Source organism: Sebastes umbrosus, chromosome 5 (assembly GCF_015220745.1).
Source record: "Sebastes umbrosus isolate fSebUmb1 chromosome 5, fSebUmb1.pri, whole genome shotgun sequence".
Lineage (NCBI taxonomy): Eukaryota > Metazoa > Chordata > Actinopteri > Perciformes > Sebastidae > Sebastes > Sebastes umbrosus.
In genome coordinates, this window is record NC_051273.1 from 25,587,115 (window position 1) to 25,607,922 (window position 20,808).

The 20,808-nt window shown below is 41.1% G+C and overlaps 1 protein-coding gene across 15 annotated transcripts in view; it reads left to right on the plus strand.

Moving 5' to 3' along the window:
- fryl (furry homolog, like) overlaps positions 1 to 20,808 on the plus strand; it is a 102,224-nt gene that overhangs the window by 18,553 nt on the left and 62,863 nt on the right. For 3 of the 15 annotated variants that reach the window (XM_037770028.1, XM_037770029.1, XM_037770032.1), the window contains exons 1-2: positions 1,928 to 2,486; positions 4,982 to 5,047. The exons of 1 other annotated variant lie outside the window; for it this stretch is intronic. In XM_037770028.1, the coding sequence (XP_037625956.1) occupies positions 2,261 to 2,486; positions 4,982 to 5,047 (292 nt within the window). In that variant the 5' untranslated portion in view covers positions 1,928 to 2,260. Of the gene's footprint in view, positions 1 to 1,926; positions 2,487 to 4,981; positions 5,048 to 11,382; positions 12,026 to 20,808 lie in introns of those variants that run through there. 11 more of the 15 variants (XM_037770027.1, XM_037770031.1, XM_037770036.1 and 8 more) reach the window with 9 other exon arrangements.

The following is a 20,808-nucleotide window of genomic DNA, read 5'->3' on the forward strand; positions in this document are numbered from 1 at the left end:
TTTCGATTTTTGACAAGCCCCAAAAAGACTCCAACCAATAGAATAACCTCCATGAAACTATCTGCATCTCGTGCTCAAATAGGTAACCAAAACAATCGCCTAGTAAGACACAGCAGCACCGGCATCCCAAAGTATTACTTTTAAACTTGCTGGAGAAGCTCAACTTTCTTGACCAGCCTCTTGTTTAGTTTGGCTCTCGCTGTTTTGTGCAAGACAGGTAGCATACACCCACCTTGTTCTGCAGGAAACAAATGTCTAGTGTTTATGTGAGGGGGGTCCAATAGTGAGACCCTGCGAGACTCAACCATAAGGTCTATATGTGACCACAGAGCCAAAAATAATGAGATAAAAGAGCTTTAAAAGCTGCAAAGCTTAAAGTTTAAATTCCCATTGTTCTGTGTCTGAAATCATTCACTTATTCACTATAGAGGACTATATAGTGAGTTCATCTGCAAATAAAAAAACCCACTTTTGGACACTATTCGGGTCATTTCTTTGCACCGTTAGTTACGTCATTGCTGTCGCACAATTAAAACGTGCCGGGTCAACGTCGACCAGAGGACCATCCACAATAAATACCGACATAAATAAATGATATTATACTGAGCGTATTTACCCAGATTAATAAATACAAAGTACTTTGTGGCTGTTTGAGTTGTTTCGCGCTGCTCTGCTCACGTTAAACATTATTTTCGCACCACAACTCCAACAACATAAGGAAAAACAAACTATACTCTCATCGATAATACTTCTCAATAATAGTCTTTATAAAACAGCTTTAAGAGCTCTGTGGCCACCCAATATCAATATTTATTTACATTTGTACTGCAGGTTGCAATCATGCTGCTATTTCTCTTCTTGTCCGTATGCTTAAGCGCAATGCATGATGGTATATAGTGTTCGCTTAGTGACCATCTTTGTACACTGCATCGTGGGATACTTTGAGTCCACTATATAGGGTATAATAATTCTTACTATACAGTAGGTCAGCACTACAAAAAGGAGAAGTGAGGGATTTCGGACACCGCCCGAGTCACTTAACTCAATATTAATATCAAAATGCTAAATGGAGTCTTAATTAGAGCCAGATAAGATAAGTATTGTGCCGTTTTGTATCGCCCAATTGTGTTATTGTGTATAGTTAATGATGACTCAGCAGAACAGGCTTATCTTCAAGGTGTTTTTAACAGTTTGCTGCACACTGCTGCCACAGTCATCTTTAATTTTTGTGGAGCGTTACAGCTTTGTGTTGCCATCGAGGACCGGCTGTGTTGTTGCTCGGATGGCCTATTAATTTCTGCACTCAGTCACAGAGAACAGCGAATTGATGATTTCTTTAGGCAGCAAGCTTTTTATGAGAGTCAGCACAGTGTAGTCCTGCTCACTCACTCCCCCCAGCCTGGGATACTTGGAAGGGTTTTGCTGCAGGTACAAGCTGTGCAGCCAAGCAGAGCGCAGCAGTCTGTCATCACCCCCGTCTCACAGACCCCATCACTTTGCTTATTCTGCTTCTCTTCATAATAGCTCAGCGCAGTCGAGCAGAAGTGAAAGCAAAGGGGACGGGGCAATCTTGCTATTGAGTAAGTTAGCAAACAAGCATCTGTGTTTGTGTACGAATGCTAACAAGTAACACCACTCCGACGATGATAAGAGCTATCAGGAAATGCAGGCGGGCCGGTGTAGCCAGCTCTTCCTACTTCTTATGTCAATCTTTCTTCCTCCTCTCTGGGTGTCTCTCTCACTGCTGAGCAACACAGGCCAGCCGGGTGTGGCTTGTGTCGTCTCTGTTGTGATTGGCCGCTGGCCCGGGCTTGCGTTATCTCCTGTGGAACATGTTCTAGTCCCACCCCAGATAGTGCTTGGCACTCAAACATGGCCCTGCCCACTCACACAATGACGTCATGACTCATGAAAAGTGGCATGTCTGTTTGCTTTCTCCGCTTGCTGTGAGCAGACAGGTAATGTTTCTCACCCGGTCTGAATTAACTAGTAGAGGAGAAGCTGTTTACTGGAGCTAGCCAACGTGACCGAGAGCCTGACAGGTGGTCTCTTCTGGTCTGTGAGGGCCCATCACACATACAGGCCTTGACAGTGAGTGGATGTGTAGCTGCTGCATGTAGCTAGCAGCTGGAGACGACCTGGACTGAACTGTCTGCCTGCTTGTCTGTAAATGGGGTAAATGAGGCAGACAGGTGGTTTTGTATGGGAGGATGGCACGGAGCACGACGACGCACCAGAGTGAAAGAAAGTCTTGTTGAACATGGACTTTCTGAGAAGCCTGGTTCCGGCTGTCATCTCAGGGGATGGGCCCGTTGAACATGGGGGAGTCTTGCCCGGGAGGGAGACCGGTCCGCGGCTCCTTCGTATAAAGCGACTGGGCCTGCTGGCCATGGGGCAGACCATTGAGGAGGTAGATCCGATGGTAGAGGTAGATCCGGGGATCGGCTTGTCCAAGCCAGCCCGCAGAAACCGAACCCGCCTCAAAGGTACACCTGATGCCGTAGTTACCTGTATTGCTATTGTGTTCACCTCTGCTAATCAACTAGGCCTCTTCATAGAGGTGCTTTTGGTAATTTTACATTCAGTGTTTGTTAAGCTTTAACATGTAACCAAAGGTTGGCTTTACCCCCATCCCCTTTATGCATACATGCTAACATGCACATACACTGTATAGATACAACAGGCCTCATGCAAGAACCACTCATACGAACCGATTTAAACTTGCTGAATTCAACAACTTTTTCATATTTTTAATTTTTTCTTGGGTACAAACACAATTTATGAGTTGTGCAGACCTGTCGTTGGAGTCATTTGTAATTAATCTTCTAAGTTTTTCAAAGATTGTATATTTAATAGGGCTGTCAATCCATTAAAATATTTAATCACGATTAAGCATACATTTTTTATCCGTCAAAATGTACCTTAAAGGGAGATTTGTCAAGCATTTAATACTCTTATCAACATAGGAGTGGACAAATATGCTGCTTTATGCAAATGTGTGTATATATTTATTATTGGAAATCCATTAACAACACAAAACAATGACAAATATTGTCCAGAAACCCTCACAGGTACTGCATTTAGCATTAAACAATATGCTCAAATCATAACATGGCAAACTGCAGCCCAACAGCAACAACAGCTGTCAGTGTGCTGACTTGACTATGACTTGCTCCAAACTGCATGTGATTATCATAAAGTTGGCATGTCTGTAAAGGGGAGACTCGTGGGTACCCACAGAACCCATTTACATTCACATATCTGGAGGTCAGAGGTCAAGGGACCCCTTTGAAGATGGACATGCCAGTTTTTCCTCACCAAGATTTAGCATAAGTTTGGAGCGTTATTTAGCCTCCGTCAGGACAAGACATGACATGATTGGTATCGATGGATTCCTTCGATTTTTTTAGTTTGAGATGATACCAGTATCTTCACTCTAGCTTTAAAACTGAGCCCGCTGCAACCTAAAAATCACAAGTTGCGTATCTCTGTATATATTAAGGTCAACAGGGAGTATAATTCATGTCATGGCTGATTTACTTCTTCTGGCACGTCAGGCCTTTGAAGAGAGCGCGTGACTTTAGACAGCGTGTTGACATATTGGCAGAGACGGATGAACGGGGCAGGACGCGTAACCTTATATGACATTAATTTACAATTCTCATGAATACATCATTTACGCACAGGTGGCATTCAGGTGGCTGAGGACTACGTCATGACCTCTAGTGGTGCAGCGGCTCGGTTTGTATCGTGGTTTTTGGGTCACGGTTTCAGTTCAGTTTGTTTTGCACATTAGGGAGAATAAAAAAAAAATAACAGTTCTAATGTGTTTGAACTCCAAAATATATAAATAAGTAGGTAGATTGATATAGTGTGGTTCTGTTTTGCATCCCTAGATTGTGCATCTCCGCACTGTTGACTCTTACGTCATGCTGGCCAATGAGAGTGTACGTGCTGCTATTGGGTCGTTGTGTCGTGATATAAAACAATATTATTATTATTATTCTCATAATTGTTTTATGGTTATATATCTGAACATAGTTTTTCCCACTATCAACTTGTTTTTATTAATAGTATTATCCTATTTTTTATCACTTTAGGGATCTATTATTTTATTGTTTCCACTCCTTGTGTCCCCTGTCTTTAATGCCTGTGTTACTGATTTGTTTCTCTTGTGAAGCACTTTGAGGTGCATTTTATGTTATGAAAGGTGCTATATAAATACAGTTGTTTTTTTTTATATTATTATTATTATTATTATTATTATGGGAAACCATCAATGGAAAGCTGTGATGCTGTTTTTTCCCCTAATGCTTAGCTCTTCTGCTGGCCAAGTATGACTTGTACTGCTGTATTAAATAGGAAAAAAACAAACAAACATAGTTTAAAATGAATATCAAATCATCAGTATTTGAGGATTAGTATTGGGACCTGCCTACTATGGCGTTTGTAGCAAAACTTTGAGAGTTGGCTCTAAAGTATGAGATGTGCTGAAAATGTTAATCCTCTGAAGTATTGTGTCTATGGATACAGTAGTTAAAGGTTTAAGATGTGTGAACACATATGAATTAAGTGTGCGTGCAGGCCGGCCAGTTTGCATCAGCAGTGTAGTGATGACTTGTCGTCAGTCTCTCTGTGTGGCTTTTTTTGCAGTATTACCTGTCAGAGCACGCTTGCTCCCTGTTTGTTTGTTGCTAAAGGCATAATTCAACTTCTGCTTTACTCAGTTAGCCTCCAAGAAGAGGACTAGATAAGTCGGCCAGCTGAACTAACCCACAATAACTATGAGTTTTGGTTTGGAGATGTGGTGAGCTGTGAAAGTAAAGTTTTATTTAGCTTGACTGCAGTAATAGGTGTCTGTGTTCAGCTCAGGCTGCTGGTGATGTGTTGATATTCATATTAAAAGACAGTGAGATGACATTCATACAGACTGGATTGGGCAAATTGTTTTCAAATGTTTCCTTTCTTTCTTTCCAACTAGGAAACATCCATCATATTAGGAAATTCTACTTTTTTCATCCTGCTCGTGGTGGCAGGGGTCACACTGGTGAGTTATATAATAAAAGAAGTTGATGTGATTACTACAGTAGTGGAGGTAAGGACAGGTTTCTAGACATGGTGTGTTCATACCTCAGCTCTGATTCAAACAAATTATCCTGAGTGCCACTCCCTTGTTGCAGAACTGGCATAGCCTGAGTTAGCTTTTAAGGTGGTGCTGCTGCTCTTTTCTTTCTGTCATTTGCCTTTCTTCTGCACACGGTGACATCACCCAGCAACGCGGCGTGCTGCTGAGTTTTTTGGGAAGGGTTTGATTGAGACGGTATTTGGTTTACGGGTGCAGCAGGTTTCCTGTTTGTGATTTGGGAGTGTTTGGAGCATGTGACTGAACATGAGTGTACACTGGTGGTTTGTGCTGAACTAGTCCATTGGGTGTGTATCCACCAGACAGCTCTGGACAGACTTATTCATCGGGTTTCTTAAATAGTTATTAGCCAACTGTCGTGAAACAAACCCAGTAATGGTGCAGCTCAGAGCAGACTGCACTTAGTGGGAATGTGGTGTCATAGCTGGGAAGACAAATGCCTTGAATCATTCTTCTTTTCTCCAACCAGCTTTCCCAGTAAATGCTCCTCCGTAGTGAACATTTTGAAGCAGTGCTATGAGTAACGAGCTGACCTTTTTGTACCTGTTTTAATTCACATTCTGCTCTGTCATCCCATAGAGACGATCTGCTTCTGACCTGAGAATGAAATGAGTTGCCTCCTCTTGATTTGCGAGGCAAATCTGAGAAATGAGTTTGTTCATTCTCAGCTTGAGTAGAGGAGAAATGCTCTGTCACTGGGTTCCGATGTGTCCGTGGTTTGTGCAAGGAGTTATTTATAAAAGTTTTTTGGATTATTCACGGTCATACAGCTAAAGAGCATTATATCATGGAAGTTGGCCAGGAAAAATGTGGCTGGCACATACGGGTACTTTGTAAAAAGTCAAGGCCGCGCCCCCTTTTGGGGGACAGAAAACTGAAGATCCCATAGATATCAATGCAATCTGACATGTTTAGATTGTAATTTTGACAAGTTCTTATACATTCATTTCTTGTTAAACAAACGTTTGTTTTATACACATGTCTAATAATAATTTTGCGACCTTTCCTGAACCTGAGCGTTGGCGATACCTTAATAAATGAAGGTTGATCGCCGCCATGTCCCTTCAGTCTTCCCCCGTCCAACACAGTGGCCGGATATTGCCGCTTATCCAGACATCTCTACATATCTGACTGAATCCCGTTAGGCAAAGTGTTGTCTGTAAATAACCAACTGTTTGATCTATAGGCTGAGATTTAGTTGAAGACGACATTCTGATGCTGCTATAACGTTAATGTATGACTGCATTACTGCCGCAGCCTCCCACTCAAGCGAACGTTAGCTAGCCATGCTAGTCACTGTCACCAGCATCATTTTAGCCATTTAGCACACTGATACTGAATATTCACGTAACGTATGAGCCTCAAATGTCAGTGTGAAAGCATTGGTTAACCCGCTACACAACAGCTTTTCATCATTTTCTCTCCTGGTCCTGTGGCGAGTTTATTTCCCCCAAAAGAGAGCGCAGCCTCGGAGATGACGCCATGCTGGTCTGGACTATAGCTTGGAGCCATAAAGCCATGCTGGTCTGGACTATAGCTTGGAGCCATAAAGCCATGCTGGTCTGGTCTATAGCTTGGTGCCATAAAGCCATGCTGGTCTGGTCTATAGCTTGGAGCCATAAAGCCATGCTGGTCTGGTCTATAGCTTGGAGCCATAAAGCCATGCTGGTCTGGTCTATAGCTTGGAGCCATAAAGCCATGCTGGTCTGGTCTATAGCTTGGAGCCATAAAGCCATGCTGGTCTGGTCTATAGCTTGGTGCCATAAAGCCATGCTGGTCTAGTCTATAGCTTGGAGCCATAAAGCCATGCTGGTCTGGTCTATAGCTTGGTGCCATAAAGCCATGCTGGTCTGGTCTATAGCTTGGTGCCATAAAGCCATGCTGGTCTGGTCTATAGCTTGGAGCCATAAAGCCATGCTGGTCTGGTCTATAGCTTGGAGCCATAAAGCCATGCTGGTCTGGTCTATAGCTTGGTGCCATAAAGCCATGCTGGTCTGGTCTATAGCTTGGAGCCATAAAGCCCCTCTATTAGATCTTTTTTAGGACACGACAGGAAAACAAATCAGAGATCAGCGTTTTGGGATTTATTGTTGGTGCAACCAACTACACAGCAACTCTTCAGCATAGTGTTAATACTATTAGCGTTTTTTTTTTTAAGTTTGGAAACATGTTTCAACTTCTTCTGTTTACTCTGTTACCATCTATGAGGGACACAGGATTGTTTTCCTCCAAAAGGGGGCGTGGTCATGCCAGCCTACTCTGGATGACGTATTGCCGGTCTGATGTATATGTGTGTTAAAAGGTTTGAGTCTAAATGTTCAGAGTTTGATAACTATTACGAGGAAGTTTGAAACAGCTGGTTTCTCAGGGGAGCGTGTGGAAGTGAGGAGCTGTGCAGGTTGCAGAGTTGTGCTGCATACCCCAGACTGCTGTGATGGATCTAAATGGCGTGTCCTCTGCAGCCCAGGCACCACCGGGGAGGTCAGGGATTGAATTACAGCTCCTATCGATTATTGTTCCCACCACTGCCCTTCAGAGAGGCCAGGACAGGAAATGCATCCTCCACCCTGTGGGCTCCTGGGAGGAACAGCTCCCCTATACGGTCTGCAGTCTGGACGGCGAGCTGTCAGCCACTGCTCCCACTTTGTGAATGGAGCTACTAGCACTCGCCTTGGTCGTGCATTTAGTCGAGATTATTCAATCAGCGAGCTCTTCTTTCCAGGAAGTCGGTTATAATGTTGTTTATTTGAAGTCCTCATCTTACGTCAGCTGTGTTGGACAGTAGCTCTTAGCTGTAATGTTCCCAGAGAGATGATGATGATGATGATGTTGTCTTTTATTCTTCTGCATTCCTTAAACAATACAGCTGGTTTACAGAAAACACAGCGGCTGCCTGCAGAGGTCTCTGCATGTTTATATATGAACTGGTCTGCTGACAAGGGTAACAATATGAACTCTAAATCTGTTTTTAAACACAATGTGTACACATTACGCTTCTGCCAAATACTTCTGCCTCCCTCCTGCTGCCCCGGAGGTTGAGCTAAAGGCGCCAGTCTTCAGCCTTCAGATTTGAGTAGATTTGAGGCCTGGGATAGGGGATTTCTTCGTTAGTTACATTTGAAAATGATAGCTGTCAATCGATTGGAATATTTAATAATTGTCCATAGTTAATCGCACATTTTTTATCTGTTCAAAATGTACCTTTGTCAAGTATTTAATACTCTTATCAACATGGGAGTGGGCAAATATGCTGCTTTATGCAAATGTATGTATAGATTTATTATTGGAAATCAATTAACAACACAAATCAATGACAGATATTGTCCAGAAACCCTCACAGGTACTGCATTTAGCATAAAACAATATGCTCAAATCATAACATGGCAAACTGCAGCCCAACATGCAACAACAGCTGTCAGTGTGTCAGTGTGCTGACTTGACTATGACTTGCCCCAAACTTCATGTGATTATCATAAAGTGGGCATGTCTGTAAAGGGGAGACTTGTGGGTACCCATAGAACCCATTTTCATTCACATATCTTGAGGCCAGAGGTCAAGGGACGACAGTTTTTCCTCACCAAAATTTGGCGCAAATTTGCAGCGTTATTTAACCTCCTCCTCGACAAGCTAGTATGACATGGTTGGTACAGATGGATTCATTAGGTTTTCTAATTTTATATGATCTATAGTATCTTCACTCGTTGGTTCTAGTGTCAGCCAAGTGGTTTGGCAAAGAAATACTTTGACATTTTTGGGAAATACACTTCACTTTTGGCCAGACATGAAGGTGATATTGACCTTCTCATTTAACTCTCAGCAAAAATAAGCATATGTCCCAAAATTGCAAACTAGTCCTTTTAATATAAGCCCAATCTGTTTAACTTTAAAAGAATGAGGCCTTTGATGATCGCCAAGAAACGTCTCTTCATGATTTACAGACTACATGTAACTGTATCCTAAACTTCCAAGATGTCATCAAATGAACTAAAGCAATATGTTATTGCTGGAAAATGTGCAACGGGACTCTAAAGAATCAGTGCTTGTTTATTATGAGTCTCACAGTGGAAGCCTGCATCAGGGTAGCACCAGCCAGGGCTCGACAAAGCATCTGCTTGTGTTGTGCTTGTTTGCAATGAGCTCTGCCTCGTTTTGCATAACTTGTGTAGTGGAGGACATGTGACAGAGGGAGAGAGACTGAGGGCGACAGAGAAATGAAGACTAAACTAAAAGAAGACAAAGAGCATTTGTCTTTCATAGCCTTCCCCATGCTGTTCCTCTCAGAATATTTTGTAAACAAACTTAAATCCTGCGCCTGACTACAGATTGCTTGATGTCATGTGGATTTTGTTTTAAGTCTCTGCGAGAGCAGGTAAAACCTTAGATGTATATACGTAGATACTGCATTGGCCGAAAAACTGCAGCTCCCCATTTCACTTGTATGTGTTTACTGGCCAGTCCTGACCTTCCCAATATGGCGGCGATGTTGACGTACGAATCAAAGGCCAACGCGGCATCTACATATTAGGTCTGGGACGATACACCTATTTCCCGATTCAATACTACCACGATACTTGGGAGCCAATTCGATATGTATTGCGATTTTTAAGTATTGCGATTGTACAAGTATTGCGATTCGATATTACGATTTTTGTTGACTTTTTTAACACTAGACCATGGAAAAAAATGTAATCATACACTTCTAGGGAAACTTGTTCAACAACCCAAAGATTAAAGAATAAAGACTTATCCTTCACAAATTAGTGGTATTTTCTTTTTAATTTATAAGGGACATGTAATGTTTTATACTTCTGGTGAATATAATCCAATCAATCTTATTTCCATATTGATGTATTTTTGTATATACAGTTCCCTTTGTTAGCACCTTATTTTGAAAACCAGACGTAGTCCCACGTGTCTACTTCCTCTAACTTCTCCAAGGTGGTCTCTAGCTCTCCCGTCAGCTCTGTTCTCTTTATCCATCCATGGTCAGCTCCATCGGGGCAGTTTGAATGCATTTGTTGTAGCGTCGGCCCATTTGACCACGGAGACGAGAGCATCGGCCGGCTCGACCGCAACGTTACCGCGATACGATAACGTTTCTTGTCCGTGACAGAGTTAGCATGCAGCTTTAGCCGTGATGTCGAGCTCTGCTTTTCCTGTCAATGTGTGAAACACAAAGTGTTTCCATCCTTTACTGGATGTGTAGTGTTTACCACTCTGGATTTAACATGTGAGGGTGCAGGTCGTATCCACGCAAACCCTCCAACGTTTTGTATGTCCTCGTAGCAGCCGGCTGCGGGTTGTTTTGGTTGATATGGAGTGGATATGACGTCACGTTATTCAGACTACAACAATAAAAGCAGTAACTTCCTTCTACCTCCGCATAGACTCAAATGAAGCAAATATATCAATTCTGGCATTAAAAAATGTATTTCAAAATCGTTAAAAAATAATCGCGATACGTTAGTGAATCGATTTTTTTTCTCTTTCCCAACCCTACTACGTATATATATCTAAAGGTAAAAATGCCATCGATACAAGATTGAAATATCAGATGAATCAGGTGTCTGTATCTCTCACAAACACAGTGGGCTGTCTTCCCACTAATGCACTGTGTAGTGAGTTTGTGTATCATCCTTTGTGTCACTCTGCCTGGTAGCTTTTGGATGATGTAATGGTGTAATGCCTATGACTCCACTGGGTGTGAACGGTTAGTTTAACAAATGGATCAGCTGTGATCACTATAAAGCTCTGATCTGAGATCAGAAACTTATAGAAAGCAGCACTAACACAGTGTCAGGTAGTTGTTGTTGTTTTGAAGATGGAGGCCTATTTTAGGATCATAATATTTGTATTATTTTGGGCCAGAGATCTGATTAAACTACTAGTTGTGGTGTGTACATTGCCCCCCCCCCACCCACCATGTCCAGTTTATCCTCCCTGTTTTTCTTCCTCTCTTCCATCCTCCCATTCTTTCCTCTGCCTCCTACTGCAGTCGGGGATGACGCATCAGAATTGCTGTGGAGCTTACAGGAAGTGTCGTTTTGATAGGCCAGCAGCAGCACAGTAGCAGCTCCGACATGCGTATGCATTGCTGAGCCACAGCCAGGGAACACTCGCAGCATTTTGATGACATCATCACCCGCCCCCACACACACACACACACTCTGCTGCTCCCGCCTCCCTCTGTTTGCTGTTGAAACAAGCTCTCGCTCTCACTCAGAGAGAAAAGAGCAGGCATCAGTAAGAGAACAAGAGGAGGGGCTGGTCATGAGCGAATGGAGAGCTTTTAGTGGGGAGGCGGAGGGAGGCTGACAGCGCTTTAGTGGGCTAGGACTGGCACACATACACACACAGGAAGAGAAGAGGAGAGGGAATATTGCCGTGCATTGTTAAGACTTCTATCGTGCACTGTTTCTTCTCTATCTGGAGCAAAAGTTCTCACGCAGTTTTGTCCCTTTGCCTCTTTTGGATTTTTTCCGTGCTGAAACGGGGATGAGAGACTCTGTGGATTGGCAAGTGGGCAGCGAGAGCTGGGGTGGAATACTTCTCTAACTAGCCAGGTTATGCTCTCTCTCCTCCTCTTCTACCAGTTTCACTCTTCATCGAACTAGACGTAGAACACTTCTTGGGTCGCTTTCCTCTTTCGTCTTTCAGGATGCTGCCTTTAACTATCACCTGTGGAGGGTAGTATTCTGCGGGGGGGCTTACGAGAGGTGTGTGTTTTTCGAGAAGAGTGGGATGTTTGGGTGAAATGAAAGTGACATTTGTGCCTTCTGGTGAAGCCTAACTTTTTCTGGAGAGCCGCCATGCTGAGCCTGCAGGATTCGGTCTTCTTTGAGATCAGCATCAAATCTCTGCTCAAGTCTTGGAGCAGCAGCTGTGAGTACCTTGCCAAGCTTGCACACATGTTTACATACCACACCGGACTTATCTAGCAGACACACGCACACACAGCCAGCAGACCCGTGCAGCGTTGTACATGCTTGCTGAGATTTCCTATCTTCCTTGCTGGATAAGAGAAGCGGTTATTAATGGAGTTGTCAGGATGACTGATTATGTTTAGTCCAGGTTTAGCCAGGCTTGTTTGATGTGTATGCAGGTGGCAGCAATTAACCTCCTCTTTCACCCTCTTCCCCCCTCCTCATCATCGTTCTTCTGGCTCCTGGTTGTCCCGTAGATAATGTTTCTATTGATGAGCATCTGCCGATACTGAACACAGGTGGACTTGAAGTACCCTCCCTTACTCTTTCTATTTACCATCTTTATCAACTTTTAAAAAAAATATTTTGACATCCAAATCTCTCTTTAAGTCTCCACAGAATCTTCATCCCTCCTTTTATTCTCCTCCTACTTTTATAACCCTCACTCTCCTTCCCTCTGGGGCCGCTAATGTTTCCCTACTATTGATCCGTCTTCTGGTTCCCTCCTATTATTAGCTTCCCATACAGCCCATGTTACACCCGGAATCAAAAAAGGCGCTGCCTCTTCAGTCTCATTGAGATGTAGTGATGGACAAAGGTGGACGGCAAACGGCATGTTTGAATTGACCAGCTGCTCCTCCTGCTGATTCTAGGGTTGCCCCCTCTTAGTCGATTAGTCGATTAATCAGTTGTTTTGGTATCAGTCGACTAAAATTTCTTTAGTCGATGAGTCATATTTTATGCTTTTTTTTTTCTTTCTAAATGACTTATTTTCAAGTCATCTCTGGTAAACACCAGATTTAAAGTGGTGCTTTAGTGTGATTCTTTGAGGAGAAACTCAGTTTTACATATCTGACGATTAAATCAACTAATCGGTTAGTCGACAAAATAGTATTGGTGTTAGTCGACAAAGAATTTCTTTAGTCGAGGACGGCCCTAGCTGATTAATCACTCCAGTTTTACTTGCATGAATACTTGCCCAAGACAGAACCCTGTTTCTTGTGCAACTCGAAATTGCACACTTTTCCCCTGACACATTTTCAATATAGTTGATCTATTGAAAAATAACTTAGTTGCGGGTGTTTTTTTAAGGTGTATGTGTATGTGTGTATATATATATATATATATATATATATATATATATATATATTATCTCTATCTCTATCTCTCTCTATATATATATATATATATATTCTTATATTCTTTTCTATCGTAGATTTTAATGAAACAAGCTTCATATCAGCTTTCACTCTGTTTCTCTCACAAACACAAACACACATTCTGATAGCGGTTCGGAACGTGTCGTACAAGTTTGTTCTTGATATGGAAGCTTAAAAGTTTATTCTAGATATGTGCGGCCGGCAAAGTAACTAAAAGTGGATTTTAAAGCAAACATCAGATATTTGGTTTGGTCCTGAACCATTGATTGATTTATATACATGTAGTAGTTAAAAAAAACAACAGTTTATCAGTTCTTAGAGAAGTGGCGCAATGAATTTCATTATCAATAGAGCCAAATTAATTGGTCCCCACTCCAATTTCATGAGGTACGGTTGTGCAATACAATGGCAGATGTTATGAGACGATAGATTTGTTATCACATGCAGATTTTTGATTGACCAGTTATGGAGGTAAGATGTTAATTATCAGGGTTTCCTGCAGTTTATTATACCAGAGACAGGCTACCTGAAATAAAGAAGAGTGCCTCCACTAATTTCAGAAGAAATTATTACTCTTATATGAAATATATTAGCTAAAGAGTCAAGAAAACAAGCCGTTTCACAGTGAAGAGAGGGGTTATGACATGCAACAAATGTCCCTGGCTGGATATCAAACTGGCGATGTTGTGGTTAAATGGCGTGTGCTGTAACCACTCAGCTACCACGGTGCTGCGTAGGCCACATATTTAAATAGTGAGCTGACTGTTTGGACCCTCATCAATAGAAAGAGAGAAATTTCAGTGCAGCATAACAAGACTTTGTGTTGTTTTGCGGAATTAAAAGCTTATGGGGCATATCGTGGTTGCACTGATTTTTGGGACCTCCACTTTATTTTAGTTTGTTGTGATCACAAGAGTAATCCCCGTGTTGTTGGTAAAACTTGAGTCAGTTTAGGGACCTGGAAGTTGAACCCAGTTTTCTAATGTCTAGCAGTGGACTGTGGTCAACAGTGCTGAATGCAGCTCTCAGGTCTAGTAGTTGAAATTAGGCCAATGTCAACATTTAAATGTACAGAATAAAATGTAAGCTAAGAGGAGTCTCAGTGATATGGACACTGTAAAGCAGAACAGTAGCTCAGTGAGAAGGACTGTCACAAGACATCAGAAAGGTTTCTGGTCTGGAGCTTTTCTGTGTGGAGTTTTATGTTCTTCTTGTCTCTGCGGCAGTTTACTCCGGGTGCAAAGATATGCAGGTCATGCATATAAGAACCTTTTAATTGCCCATAGTTGTGAATGTTAGTTTGAACTCATTTGTCTATATATTTTGTAGGGTTGTCATCAACCAAAGAAATTCTTAGTTGACTAATAAGAGGGGGCAGCCCTAATATTTTGGACTTTTGACTCGGCCAGGATTTACCTGCTCCTCGCTATACCTGCCACAATAATTACTATATTGACTTATCATGCAATACATGGACATGAGTGTTTGTTTACATAAGAATGTCACCAACATGTTCAGCAGCGTTTTCCCGACCATTATAAGACACGAGACCCGAGAGTCCATCTTGTTTATTGTTTTGGTTGTGTGGTTTTATTTTATCTGCTTTATTTATTTAGGATATTTTAATATTTTTTTCACATTCCAATATCTGAATATTCTTTAGAATTAAAAATTCATTGGTGTACTTGCATCATTATGCTATCATATTATTATATCCCCGCGACAACGTAGCCGGGTGTATAGCGCTCCATGTGTCCGTCCTTCCGTCAGTTCGCATTTATAAGTTAAGTTAAGTTAACTATTTAACTTAGGAACTTCAAATTTGGTATGATGGTTGACAGTCTGGTCTAGTTGTGCCTTTTGGGGGTTAGAAATCCAGGGTGCCCAAAATTTTTGAAATTTTTTCAAAAGGGCAAAACCTTTGTCCCTACTCTAGTAGGGGTTAAGCAGTGAGTGTGGGTATGTGAGCCATGCTCACTTCTTCCTTGTCATTATATCAGTGGCATAAAATGGTTCTAAAATAATAATACTATCATTTATTGCAATTTATTTGTGGGACAATAAATCGTCCAACAAAATGAGTTATCTTTACGGGCCTGCTCCTTGCACAGTGTTTGCTGCTAGTCTCTAACCCCCATGTCTATGATAATTACAGTATATGTAATTTAAAAAAAAAAAAAAAAAAAGTATATACATCTAGGGCTGCCCCCTCTTAGTCGATTAGTCGACTAATCAATCGTTTTGGTCTCAGTTGACTAAGATTTCTTTACTCGATTAGTCATTTTTAATGCTTCTATTATGCTGAATGACTTATTTCCAAGAAAAAAGTGGTGCTTTTGTGTGATTCTTTGTGGAGAAACTCAGTTTCACAGATCTCACGATTAAATCGAGCAAGCCACCACCAGCCACCTGTTGAGTAAACAACTTTCTTCCATTTCTCCCTCTTTCTAATTACCGTCCTCCTCAACCCTCACCCTCCTCACCCCTCTCTCTCCCCTTATCCTGTGCTGGTTGCCAGTTTGTCATTGGGCCTCTCAAACAAAGAGGGCCTAATTTCAGAAACCCTCTCTAAGCCGTCCCGCTTAAACTTCCATCCATCTAGTCTCTCTTTGTGATGCTCTTCCCTCCTCTCTAATGAATACAGAACATGTTGTTGTTTACCTTGTCCTAAGGTTTAGAGATGTTGGACTTTAATTAATTAGCACATTGAGGTCACAGTTTAGCCCTTTATTGTTAAATTTTGATTCATGATGCAGCATACATATTGGTTTCTCAATCTGTCCCTGTGTTGATGGCTTCTGTAACAAACTAGCTTTGCCCTGTGCCTTTTTAAATTCGTTCTTGTTTTGAAGTGGCATTGGTGAAGAGTAAACTAGTAGTAACTCGTCAGAGACTGAGCATGTTGAGACACAATAGCAGAATTGGCACTGCCACGCCACGTAAACTTTGGCGGTGATTCCTTTGTTTCTCTCTCTAAAAAAAAAAAAGGACCCACTGGCGGCCCTGCATTCCAGCAGTATGCGTGTGTTGGTGCTGTTGTTTCTGGTTGTCCTGACAGGGGAAGTGAGCAGGCGTTTGGGAGTTTTTTTTTTTAACTGTGACAAGGTGGAGTCGCTGCTCTAATAGTTGTGTAATCCTGCGGGGTGCTCCATTTCTTAAAGCTCAACCGTGGAGCTCTGGCAGAGTAGTCGGGCTTATAGGCCTCTCAGAACAAAACAGAACATAAGCATTTTCTTCTACCGCAGTAGCAACTCGTCAGTTCTTCCTATCAACTGTAGTTGCAGTACTGTCCATCTTTCAGGTTGTTCTGAATCTCTTAGATAACAGCGTGTTCTCAAATGTTTCAGACCACAGATAAACTGTATTTTGGCAGATAACTTGATGAAGATATATAATGAGGAAGAACAACCAGTGAAAGCTTCTTTGTTTCTCAGTTTAGGGTACAGCCTTGAGAACCTCTAGAGGCGAGGCAAGTTTCAGTTCTTTAAACCAGGCTTTTTTTTTCAATTTTGAATATTGTGAATTAGGGCTGTCAAAGTAAATGTGATAATAACGCAACTAAGTTGAAGCAGACTCAGTTTCATAGCTAAATAACGCTCCTAACTGATGCTAAATTTTGGTGAGGAAAAACTGGCATGGCCATTTTCAAAGGGGTCCCTTGACCTCTGACCTCAATATATATGAATGAAAATGGGTTCTATGGGTACCCACGAGTCTCCCCTTTACAGACATGCCCACTTTATGATAATCACATGCAGTTTGGGGCAAGTCATAGTCAAGTCAGCACACTGACACACTGACAGCTGTTGTTCCCTGTTGGGCTGCAGTTTGACATGTTATGATTTGAGCATATTGTTTTATGCTAAATGCAGTACCTGTGAGGGTTTCTGGACAATATGTGTCATTGTTCTGTGTTGTTAATTGATTTCTAGTAGAAAATATATACACACATTTGCATAAAGCAGCATATTATAAAAAATGTGCGATTAATCACGATTAACTATGGACAATCATGCAATAAATTGCGATTAAATATTTTAATTAATTGTCAGCCCTAGTTTTAATGTGTGTTGTAAAATGTTCAAAATGTGTGAAGCCCCAAAACTAACAGCAGTTTTCCCAAATTTAGTGTTTGCATGCAGGACTACAAGCATTAGCCAATCACTTGAACGAGTCAAATAATGACTATAGAATCAATTTAATAAGTAAGTGATAAGTAAAGGTTCAGTTCAGATTGTTCAGCCATTCAGTCACAAAATAACATTGCACTTGAAATACAAGCTTTCTTTTTAACATATTCTTCGCAAAGCATGCTTGAACTTTTGCATTTAGATTTGAATAGGAAAACGAACATGACCTTGAGGTCACAAGTGAGTCACTAGTGTTTCAGCCAGTACAGTTCCTGGCTTAAAACAGTGATATTTGAAAATGTGCAGGGTTGTGCAGTGGGGTCAGCTTTTGGAAGGGATTCCTAGTTTGGCCTCAGATGAGTGGCATTTCTTAGGGGGGAAAGAGAGAGCGAGGGAGGACTAACGCAGAGACTTGGCCCAGTAAAGGATGCATTGCGTTTTTTTTCTTCTTCTTGTTTTGTCGTTAACTGGAAAAGTACAGTGTTGGGGGGGTATTCATTTGTGTGAACCAGTCAAGCTGGCCCGGGGTTGCAGAGAAAAGAGAGGATGGAGATGGAGGGGGTAAAACGCACAGCACTGATTGGATATTAGGAGCTGGCTATGTGACATCATCGGGGGGTGTTGGTGCAGCACAGTAAACAAAGAGGGAAATGCTTGAAAGGCTCTCTGTGCTGCTGGACAACATCACCACAACATGGCTAACACTTACTGCCACGCTGCCCCGGCCACCTCCCCACGCCCATTGGCTCTATAAAAAAATAACACGACTATTAAATTACAGTATGCTTTAGAATATTTCCACGTTGTTTTATTTAGTTTTTTATGGGGATGGTGGGATGGGGAGAGGAAAGGTTATTTTTAGTTGAGATGTAATAGTCATTCATAATAAAAAATACATTTTTGAATGTTATTTAACTTGCTTGTAATGTCAATGTTATATTGACACCTACAACTGAAACCGTATCTCTGACAGTTACCAGAGTATGTTTGGAGAATCTCAGTATCTCAGCCTCTGCAGGTTTAGCTTCTTGATAAGTGTACACAGTATGTCACAACATGAGCATATTTTTCATATTTTTGTCATCCAAAAAACTTCATATGTGAGGTTTGAATGCTGGAAAACATTTTGTTTTTCTGCACTTGTGCTCCTGAATGGTATTCAGACTATCAAGATTGCATGAGTGTTTCTGTAACAACCAGGAAGAAGCAGAACAAGGCTTTTTCCTGGGAGGGAGGGAATGAGGTAAAGGGTCAGTTTTCTATTGGCTGTGAACTTGACCGGACTTGGAACCATTGTGGACTGGTTGGACTGGAAGTTGTGTCTCAGCTGCAGCATAAATCTCAACTAGCACCGTTGAATGTTATGAAGTCCTTGTTCCTTTTGAAGAGATAGCAACCTGGCTGGCTGTCTAAGCATTTATAAGCATTTCATGATGATAATGCAATTTTCATGCATTTCATTTTATTGGTAAAATGGCAACTCAAACAGAGCCGGTACTTAAGTGCTTTTTAAGGTAATTTACTGTTTGTGCGTGTGCACGTACTTTACTCTCTTTCTGTTTAAACCTCAGATGAATAAATTTGGAATAATAAACTTCAGTTATTGCAGCTCTTTTTGTCACCTGCATTAAAAGTTGTATATATTTCTGTCTGTAAGGACTGGATGTGGTATTTAGGTATATGTAGACACCTGCACATTACACCCACATGTGATTGTTTGACCTCTACTTCTAAAACTGGCCTCTAGCTTCTCTGCCATCTCCTTGAACACCAAAACCCTTAAGATTTGCTTAAACTATTTGAATAGGATGACCAAATGATCTGTGCCACATGCAAATGAAGCCAGAGGTCTGGCTTCTCTCCGTGACCCTGATGAATGTTTTTCAGGAAGCCTAAAGGAAGTCTAAATACTGCATTCAGTTTTACTGTGTTTTATTCTCCTCTCCACTGAACTTTCAGCCTTCCTTTTTTGCTCAACTGTGTAATTTATTTAGTTTAGACTTTTTAATATACTTTTTTATAGGTGTTGTAAAAGTGATTAACTAAACATTCCTGCATTTATTTTGACTATACGGCACTTTAGGATGTGGGAAATGTGCTCCAATTAATTGGATCTATATGATGGTGCTAAGTGCACTGTGGTACTGTGCTGTAGTAACGGCACAATTTGTTGCAACACTGACCACAGTTGACATTTAACCTAGGATTCATGTAATCCTCCCTTACACACAGTGACTAATTTCCTTTTGCATCAAACACTTTCTGTGGTATTAGGAAAAAAAAAGATGAGAAATCCAGATAAATAACAACGTCATCCCATAAACACCGTGACACTCAACAGTTCGTATTAAACTTTGATTGACTGTTTTTGCATAGCTGTGAACGTAGGTGTAGCAGTGTGTGTACAGTTTATTTGTCGGTGAGTTCAACTTCCTGTATCCTAGAACTCCGGCTCCGCTTCTTAAGGTGGGCTGTTAAGGTGGACCAGCTTTTCTCCTTAAAGAGACAAGCCGCTCCTCTGAGCCGCTCAGCGTTTGAGTTAATTATTAATATTTCTTTTAACCGTTTTAACCGATAGCGTTAATCGGTTAAAATGCTTAATGTCGGTTAACGGTTAAACAGTTAATTATGGACATCCCTAATTGACAGCTTTAGTGCTAATATGAAAATATAAATGTATTAGGAATATCATAATTGGTTAGCACAGGGTTTGATTTGTTACTTTATGGGTTACTCACAGCTCAATAATGTACGACAATTTCTATATCGTACTTTCTGACTATTTCTGGCAGATAAAGCAAAAGTATAAACAATAATGTTGTATAATTTTTTTTCCCCTATATAATTTATTTATATTAATCCATTGACAGGCCTATATATTTATATATAATTTAATATAATTTATTTAATGCCAGATTTAAAAAAAAAATGAAGGACAAATTTGAAGATAAGCCTGGAGTCTAAAAAGGAAAAAGCACCGCATATCTGGCACAACTAGGTCGATCTCTCAGAATGAAGAAGTAGTGCAAAGAAAAAGTGTAACATCACATCCTGTCCATCTAGTCCGCTCCTAGAGTACTTTCTCAGTGAGGGCAGCTGGGTTCATCAGATGTTAGAGGACCTGAAGTGACTGTTGCTGCTAGCATTCATTGTGCTCTTCAAAGAAAAGCCTTTCTGGATTATCCTTTTGATAGATGAAGTTACAGCTGAACTGGCCATTTTTCAACTATTTTCAGCTCCATCATGCATATTATCATTTATTTTATTTATTGAAGTATCTTAGATGTGTGCTGATAAAGAATAAGAAACAACCTCTTGTTATTAATCTGTAGTGATTACTTGTATTTAAAGCTTTAGCTTGCTGTTTCCAGTCTTTATGCTAAACTAAGATAACCAGCTGCTAGCTTTGTACTGTATTTAGCATACAGACATGCGTATCAATCTTCTCATCT